This window comes from Austrofundulus limnaeus, unplaced genomic scaffold (genome assembly GCF_001266775.1).
Source record: "Austrofundulus limnaeus strain Quisiro unplaced genomic scaffold, Austrofundulus_limnaeus-1.0 Scaffold479, whole genome shotgun sequence".
Lineage (NCBI taxonomy): Eukaryota > Metazoa > Chordata > Actinopteri > Cyprinodontiformes > Rivulidae > Austrofundulus > Austrofundulus limnaeus.
In genome coordinates, this window is record NW_013952881.1 from 40,351 (window position 1) to 50,210 (window position 9,860).

Consider the following 9,860-nt stretch of genomic DNA (forward strand, 5'->3'; position numbering starts at 1 on the left):
TGTGTGTGTGTGTGTGTTGCACCGCTCCGCAGTGTGACACAGCCTGAGAGATGGGAAGAGAAGGGAGGGGGGAGAGGCTACCAGCGCTGCTGCTGCTCCTCTGTGGGAGCGTCAGCGAACTAACAGAACGGTAATCATAAGTTTTGATCAGATTTTTTCTCATCCTATCYGGGAAAGTGGGGGGGACTGATCAGGGTCACTATAAATCTGGGGGGGACATGTCCCCCCCGTCCCCCGTACTAACTGCGCCCATGCAATGCTTACATTGTCTCCTACAATGCTAATGCTACCCTTACTCTCTGGCGCTCAAGAGGTAGAGGAGCCAAACGGCTGGCTCACTGCTGCCAACTAGTGGTCAGAGGATGAACTACAACATAAAAATGAACGGTTGGCAAGAAGGTTGACATTTTAAACCTTAATAAAAAATCGATACAGGGCTTTAGAATATCGATACAATATCGGGAAATGAAATATCGTGATATTTCAGTGTATCGATATTTTCTTACACCCCTAATAGATAATAGTATAATAATGTCCCATCTTTAGCAGCTGGGGTTGTAAAAATGAGGCATTCTTTAAAGCAGTACAAATCACCTGCCACTTTCCCAGCCAAACTTTTAAACAAAAATCTTGTCAGCAGGCAAGAATTACTCAGAGTATGGAAACTAAAATCAAACATTGAATATTTATAAATGTCTTTCTGCTTACTTTATTGTGATTTATTTTCTTTCAGACCTTTTTTTTATTGGTTTTATTTTATTGGCACTAGTCTGATTCCGTATTAATTAAAGCAACACAGAGTCAATATGAGCCTGGAGATTTGACTGGCCCTGGTCTCGCCCTGCTTCTGTTACCTAACAGGCCTGACTCGTGTTAAAGAGCCTTTTTTCTGCGTCCCATGATTCACTCCGTCGACCCCCACCCTCCTGCTGCACGAGTGCAGTCTCAACAGTCTTTAACCTGACGCAGTCGGGTGGAATCAGGCATTGTGTGCACGTAGGGAGCGATGCTGGGACTCTGCACATGTCAGAGCTGCAAAACAACCCCCCCTACACCACACCCCAGCTGACAGTAGTGAGCTTTTAAATGATCCCAGAGAGAGAGTCAGACAGTTACTGTAGCAGCTGATTAGATTCACTTTTGTCTAGTTTATCACTCAGGATCCTTGTTTCCTCCAACATAGAGGCCAAAATGAGATTAAATGAGAAAATTAAAAGCAGGAAATCCAAAGCGACACATGAAATGGTGCTGCAGCCGGAGGACCCACACAGTGTTGTCATTGATTTGTCCTTCTGAAGCTGCCGTGGTGCAGCTGCAGAGAACTGGAGTTTGGTTTGTCAGAACAAGAACTGAGGGAGGTTTACAGAGAAAATACAATCACAGTGGATTTTCATCCTCCTTTTGATTTGCAGCTTTGCTGTTGTGTGCTTTGTACAGCTCTTTCCATTGTATGGCAAGCCCTTTGTGTATTTATTCAGTATATTTGATATTGAGCATCATTTTTTGGCATGTAGTTCACTACCAGTGGTGCACTAGTCCCCTAAAGTGCAAATGCACTAATTGTGGACCTAAATTTGTTCTTTGTGCTTTAGGGATTTTACTAATTTCTTTAAATGATGTGTGGATTTGCACTTTCTAAATTTAGAATTGAGAAGCGCTAATCGCAAATAATGTTTCACATTTAATCGTCAATTTTGCCTAAAATAAAGGAAGAGAGCCGTCCAAACTCACTATGTTTTGTAGCCACAGAATTCATTAACAATTTATTGTCATTTTCTTGAACATTAGAGGGGAGAGTCATCTCTTGTTAACACCGTGGACTTTCACTGTGAGGAACCCCTCAGTCAGCATTGTGTTCACAGAGCTTCGTACTCTGACATAGTGTCCTTCTGGGTGACGTTTTTCATTTAGTAGAGACTGTAGTGTTCCCTCAATTCTTTGCGTAGCAGGAAGCAATTGGAGCTTCTTCACTGGGCGACAATCCACCTGTGGTGCTGACCTACAGAAACACACTCAGCTGCGCAGTTTGTACCTCCTTTCCGAGGGACACAGCAGCAATAAATATTAAATAAATAAATAAATAAATAAATAAATAAATAAATAAATAAATATGGAACTGTTTAAATTTACGCTCTTATTTTGAAAAGAACAGGTTCCTGTTCTGTGTCATGTAACCTACCTAGAATGCATTGCTTCAGTTTTACAACAAACAGTTTAAAATTACTAATATATCTGCATGTTTTCTTACTGAAGCCCTGCCATAAACATAAGAAAATGACCAAGAAGGAGCAGAAGCAGAAATCCACACCTATTTTTGTTTCAACACCATGATTTAAAAGTGTGTTTCAACAAATCACCTCCCCAAACTGCAACAATGTGCCAATCTGTGAAAGGATATGAATTCACCACTAAATGGCAGTAAAGTGCTGACTTTTCTCTTACCTGAGTTTTTTTCTGGTAAACCATTTATCTTGCACTTTATGATTAGCTTCCTCTAAGTTTTATTGAGCATGTGTGTATTTGAACTTGTGGACCTAAATAAATTGACTAGCGCATTAGAAATTGTGCAACTAAAATTTGAATTAGCGCTAACTACCACTGTTCACTACACTGCACCAGTTGCGCATTGGTCACACCAGTTCGACACTTTGATGCACTAGTAGCCTAGAAATCACAAGTAGTTGATATTTTTAACCAGTGGATAACTAAACCAGATACCAGCTGTGTCATTCTAGTTGTTAAACAAGTTAACACAAAAAGTTTAGTAGGTCTTCTGGAAGACTTCATCTTTAATGAAACGTTTCGTCTCTCCTGAGACCTCTTCAGTCTGAGGAGTTTCAGAAAATGGACACTACAACGTGCACATGGAGAGAAATCAAACCTCTTCCATGTTGTTTTATTATTTTCAAACAGTTTTATATTTTTAAAGCTTATCTGGGGCCATTAGATCTGTTACAAAAGGACAACTGATATTACCAACTTTTAAAAACTGTTACGGCCAGAGGTCTTTCTTCTATGTTTATACTAAAGCATGGAATGACATTCCTCAAAACATAAAGTCCATTTCAAAACTACAGCCCTTTAAGAAGAATCTTGTCTGCCATCTGCTAGACACTTTCTGTTGTGCTCATATTTAGACGTCCTATTTTGCAAATGCTGCCTTCCTGAAATTTGGTATGCTTGTTTGTCTTTGTGTCTATGGTGTATAATGATGTGATTGTGATGCTGTATTTCTGAGTGTTTTATGTGCTGCAGAACAGGAACCTGCTGTAAAACACCATTTATGCTGAGTCAGGCTTGATTTTTAATAATCTTTTCCTGTTAAATAAATCAAATCAAATCAAATCAATGCACTGCAAACTATCCAAGTCTATAAATGTTATAGTGTTCAGTATTTGTTTTACGTGACACTTGTCACGTAAAATAAACAATAAAGCCACAGCCGCCTTCACTGTCTCAGGACAATTGTGTGTCCTAGTTGACTAGTGACTGTTAAACATGGACACTAGTCAACTAATGTGATGTAAAAATGGAACTAGTCCATCAGAACCCTTTAAAGCTCATAATCTGACATATTTGCATTTTACAATTTTACTAGTGCAGCTAATAAATGTCAACTAGTTGACTGGTGCACCAGTTGTTGACTAGTTAACTAGTAGGGCTAAATTTAGCCGGACTAGTTGACCAGAAAGGAAGGAAACATGTCATCTAGTCAGCATTTCAACTAGGTTTCACTAGTAGGCACCGTTTGTTTTGACTAGTTGCCCAAGGACACAACGACTGAGACGGCTGGACGGAGGATCGAACCAGTGACCTTCTGGTTCCAGGACGACTCCCCTAACCACTCCGCCACAGCCGCCCCAAAAAGTCAACTAGTTGTGACTTTGGGGCATTTGCAGATGAGAAATTTCTGACTAGTATGACTAGTATGCTCCTTAATATTGAGTATCATAAATAAATAGCCAAACAGCTTGCCGTACATGCAGCTGAATTTCAGCCGTATGTTTCTTTAAGGACTCTGCTGCCCTGACTTCCTGAGGCAATCAGGAACCTTTCTGTTTGCTGATGTGTTCGTAGCCTTTTTCTCACATTTACTCACAGAAATCAGACAGACGGGCCGAAGCAAAGATGGCAGAACTTTCTGGGCCCGTCTGATTTACTGGTTCCTGTGGGTCGGGCTAGCAGAGGAGAATCTAGTTTGATAGAAACTGAGTTTATATTCATAAAGGAACAGAAAAATGTACTTTTATTCTCTAAATTGTGTTTATAATTTATGTTTAGTTGCTGTTTTTAAAGCAAAAACTCAGTGGAGTCCTTCTGCTAAATAATATAATATAATAATATTTAGCTGGAAACAAAACCAGAAACTGAAGCCACAAAGGATGAGCGCCTCCTAGTGGCTGCAGAACGCTTTATAAAGTCCTGCTCCTCCATATAAAAACTGGTGTGGTGTTTTTCTGTCTAAAATAAATAAATAAATAAATAAATAAATAAATAAATAAATAAATAAATAAATAAATAAATAAATAAATAAACAAACACTTCAGTCAGTCTTTTCCAGGTGTTGTTTTTTGTTGATTCATGTCAAAATGCAGCTGTTTGCTTAAATATGCATTTTTGCCAAAATCATTGAGGACTAAATATATGACTCATCACATCGAAACGAGGATTAAGTCCAAAAGTGGAGCAATAGGCAGATATATATGGAGTTAAATGAGTGACAGTTTACATTGCAATGTTTCATTTTTCAATGTCAAATCTCCTTTTCAATATCAATGTAAGCTGTCACTCATTTAACTCTATAGATATAGGGTTTAGATTTAATGTGTCCAAAAATTACATTTTGTCAAAATATAATGAATGAATGCCGTATCAATGTATCATTTGAATGAACTGTTTATAAGCCTAAAAATATTTTTGAAGCATATTTTGAGCATTAGGAACAAAAAACCTGATTTTGTGGAAAAACGCCTTAAAATTTTATATTTTTCCCTGTGAGCTTGCAATGTTTTTCTTTCTTTCCAACTGGGAAATCTTAACATGCAAATACTATTTGAGGTTTCCTCTTTATATTAACATCTAAAATTACTCAATAAATTTACATAAAATTAGAATTCAGACCGAACAGTAATGTATCGCAACCAACAAGACTAATGAAGTCAAATCTCTGGATAAGCTTATGATATCAGAACAAGCTTTTAAAGCAGGAATCTGAAAATGTAGTTTGACTTAATTCTCATTTTAATATGATGGGTCACATATAATATTTCTGTTTTGGGTAGGACTTTGAACAAACACTTGAAGGATTAGTATTTTTAAACTTTGCTTTTCATGGTCCTCATAAAATATGTTGTTATTTGGAATTGAGTGAAGCTTTGAACTGGTTTGGTCAGAGACCCGATCAAAGATAAATTTGAGGATAAATTAGCTGAGAGCTGAAGTAGAGCAGTGTCTGCAGCCTGTCGGCCTGAGCTGCAGGCAGTGAGTGGAGCTGACAGCAGCACAGATAATGATCCTGTCTGATTGACAGCTGAAGAGTGACGGCTGTAGGAGAGCACTGAGCCTCGGCTCTGAGCTCTGCCTGTTCGGCTTTTTGTCTCGTTGCTGCTGCAGCGTGATGCGTTTACTGTCCAGCAGCCACACAGTGGTGAAACCAGACATTTTTCTCAGGGGTGGCCAGACTGGGACCACTACTCACACAGGTGTCAGAACCATTTTAAAAGTGGGGAGACGGATCGTTGGGGGGTCTGGGGGTCCTCCCCCAGAAAAGTTTGAATGAAATAGATGCCCTTTCCAGCATTCTGATGTATTTTACCAAGTTGTTTAACGTACTTTTACCTACATAAATAAACACTTGATTTAAAAATTATTTCACAGACAGATTCTTCATTAAACTAGTTTCATCATCCTGTTTTTAAACTCACTGCTACAGCTGAGATAAGGTTAATTAATGTGTCACAATTTATCACATCTAATGACTTTACGGGTGTTTTTTACTTTTATATTGTTTGATTTATTTGTAATTGTAACATGTCATTGTGCCAAATAATGATGACCTTCAACTGCATATATAAAACTAGTATTAATAACTTTACCCAATGAACAGGTGCAATATTGATAACCACCAACAGTGAATTTAAAGGGGCATTTCACTTTTTCTGATTTAGTCATAAGTCTACTCATAACCAAAAGGGACAGAGCATCATGCAGCCTTCAGAACAGAAAATGACACTGTGTTATGATGACAAAAAACAAAAACATTTGTCACCATAAGTCAGAACACATAGGTATACAGTATGTTCTGTATATAAAGAAAACAATCATTTCTTTGTCACTTCTTTGAGCTTGGTGATGTTTCAAACTGTTAAACACTGCCACCAACTGTTCAGGAGGATTATTACACCCCTAAATGTTGTTTCACTGTGGAAGGGGTGTGTACAGCAGGGTGGCCAAAGATTTGTCTGTGGTGGCCATGGCCACCCCTGACCACCCCCTGGCTCCGCCCCTGCAGCCATACTCCTGCTTCCATCACCTCAGAGCACATTAATTTATTCTTAATGCACTTACATTTACACTGCTGGCTAATCTGGAATTAAATCCTAAACATGATTTAAAGTCATGCATTCTGTGTTCAGATCTGCAGAGTTTTCTTAAGAACCAGAAACTGAAAAATTTGTTTTTTTTATCTTATTATCTGGTTTAACTCCTTTTATTCTGACTGATTATAAACTCAGAAACTGTTTAGAAGCTGGGCTTTTGCTCATTAACATAATGTGAAACCAGTTAGGGACTAATTGTTTGTTAGCTGTTACTCTATCACTGATTATTGATCACTTTCTGTTAATGTCACTTTCACATAAATTAGTGGGAAACAAGCTACAGAGTAATGGCTAATTAACTCTAATTTTATTATAATGATCAGGAGTTTTTTGCTTCTTAATTTGAAGCAGATTTTTAAAGCTTTTATTTTGAAATAATACCATTCAAGTAAAATTTATGGCTTTTAATAAAACGTGGACAGACTTTTTTCTTAGTAAAATCCCAAAGTGAGCTGTTAAACTTTCCAGTTTTCTCCTCTGACACGTTGCAGCTGAGCCGTCGGTGCTTTTACTCTGTGAGGTGTTTTTCTTCTCCACGTCTCATCGCAGAGTCAGACCTGCTTCAGTCAATAAATCGATTCTGATGCACGGTGGGAAAAAGGCCGAAGGTCCAGTAAATTGCCTCGCTGTGCTGGAACTGTAGCTCTTCATTGTGCACGAGTGAGTTCACGCAGACATTCAGAGCCGCCCGCTTGTGATCGGATCGCCCAGAAAACTGCAGCTCCAGCTTCAAACATTCACCTGGTGAATTGTTCATAAACCAGTCGACACGCAGCACCTCTCTCTGGACAGAAACTGAAACCAAACTTCTCCTCTTTAAAATTTACCAGAATTTATCTTTACAATAAAATCAACTTAAGATTTTATTGTTTTTTTTATTATTACCAATTAACTTTTTGAGTCAACTCATTTCAAAAAGTCCACTGCAGCTCACCGACCCTAGAAAACTTAAAAATGGCTTTAATTAATTAATTAATTATATTTAAAATAATATTTAACTTTAAAAAAACCCAAAATGTATATGCAATCATTAAAAGAAAAAAACTAATTCTGAATGAAAAGTGTGCAGAGTGAAGACTAAAACCTAATTATATCTGCCCCTTATTTAAAATAAGAATTACTTTAAACTTACAACAAATTTAGGCTTAAAAAATCTCCAAATTTACCAAAAAATAAACATATAAATAAAATAAAAACAGAGACTGAGCTCAGATTTGGTGTGGTAGTAACTGCGAGACATTCATTTCAAATTTCATCGTGTTTCATGTTTTACCTTTTATATAAATCTTTTCACTTGTTTAAATCAAATTGTGAAAATTGATGAACTTAAATTTGGATGTTTGTTCAGGTGCACTGGAGTCATGTGTTTATGTATCCTTTAATGTAGATATGAGGAGTGATTGTAACACAAAGGGTTGTACAAGGGTAACATAAATTTACTTTGTGATTTAACGATTTACCAAGTCAGCCTGAGGTTTGTTACTATTTATTATTTGAAAATAGTACGGGGAAGGAGTTTGTAAGTTTTTTTACTTTTTCCGACTCCATTTCGAACATGTTGAGATTATTATTGCCATAAAATATGTGTGTTTTGAATTGAATATGTTTAAATATGGTTATCTCCTTGTATTGTCATCATGTTCGAAACAAATTTGTTTGATTGATTTAATCAGGTTGTTCAATGGTTTATGTTGATGATGATGATGATGATGATGATGAACCCCTCCCTCCCTCCTCCAGGTTTGATCGTGTACCTGGGGATGATGGTGGGAGCCTTCGTCTGGGGGGGTCTGGCTGATCGAATTGGCCGACGACAGACTCTCCTCATCTCGCTCTCCATAAACAGCGTGTTCGCCTTCTTCTCGTCCTTCGTCCAGGGCTACAGCTCCTTCCTGTTCTGCCGCCTGGCCTCCGGCGTCGGGTAAGGAGCCGATGAGTCACACTCTGGCAGTCACGATGCATGGAAATCAGCTGAATGTGCCACAAAACGCAGGAGGGATTCAAACCATGCAGACAGAACAGCATTTACTGGTTTTTAATCCCCCATGGTTTCTCTGCTGACGTTTTATAAACACAAATAAATCATTTCTAACTACAGAAATTACATTTTACATGAAAATGCTAATGTGAACGCTTCATGCTGAAAACTGAAGCTGAAAGCTGCTGAAAATGAGCTGAAAATATTTAATAGGAAGTGTTAATGTGAGCTCACTTTGAGAAGCTGAAAGAAACAAAAAAGCCTAACTTTGCAGAAAAACAGTAAAAAGGAGCACAAATCTAGTTGAAAACATCAAACAGCTAAAAGCTAAGAGCTAAAATAGCTGAATATAGCTGGAAACATCTATATGAAGCATAAATAGCACTAGGTGGCAGAAAAAAGCAGAAGAATAGCAGAAAGAAGCAGATCTGTAGCTAAATTAGCATAAAATAAGCTAAAGGTAGCAGCCACAAGTTGAAATTAGCATCCAGACAGAGAAAGTATTGTAAAGAAATTGTAAAAGCAGAAAATAAATGCATATAAGTACAATAAAATGATTATTTGTAGTAAAATAGCTAAAACAACTGAAATTTTCTGACAACTAAAAATAGCTGGAATTTTTGTAATTAGCATAAGGAGCACAATTAAGTTGAACTTAGCAGAAAAAAGTTGTAATAGCTACAAAAAAATGTGTATTTGGCTTAGAAAAACTAACTCTAGCTAATAGCAGTTAAACATTAGCTAAATTTTCAGCAAATAGCTGAATATAGCAGAAAGCATCTGTAAGAAGCATAAACAGTTTTAAGTAACAGAAAAAAGCACAAAAAAGTAGAAAAAACAAAAAAATAGCAGAAAGAAGAAGAATTTTAGCTGAAATAGCAGAAAAAAGCTAAAATTAGCAAATAATTTGCTAAACTTTAGCACAAGAAAGTGAAAAAGAGCATGACCAGAACAAAATGTGAAAGGTGCTGTAAAGGTTTAAAAACATTTTAAAGGTGTTTAAGGATGTTGAAAACAGCTCCATTCATTTTCAATGGCAAAAAAGTGGCTAAAAATAGTGAAATAGCTAAAAAAGTATAAAAAGCTGAAATACTAAAAGTCATAGCACCTCTCAAACTAATGAGCTGAACGTTTTGACATATGAATTGTTGAAATAACACAAAAATACTGGAACAAATTAGATGCTGAAAAACGTACGGAAGAAAAAATGATCTCAGTAGTGTGAATGTGAAGCTTTCACACAAATACAGTATCAAGCCTTGATTATTAATAATGATAATAAT

The 9,860-nt window shown here is 37.1% G+C and overlaps 1 protein-coding gene across 1 annotated transcript in view; it reads left to right on the forward strand.

The window, feature by feature from the left end:
- The window catches only part of LOC106529949 (synaptic vesicle 2-related protein), a 28,886-nt gene extending 20,362 nt beyond the window's left edge, over nucleotides 1-8,524 (forward strand). Inside the window, exon 3 of the mRNA XM_014025484.1 lies at nucleotides 8,340-8,524. Coding sequence (XP_013880938.1) covers nucleotides 8,340-8,524 — 185 coding nt within the window. The remainder of the gene's footprint in view (nucleotides 1-8,339) is intronic.
- Nucleotides 8,525-9,860: the final 1,336 nt, after the last annotated feature.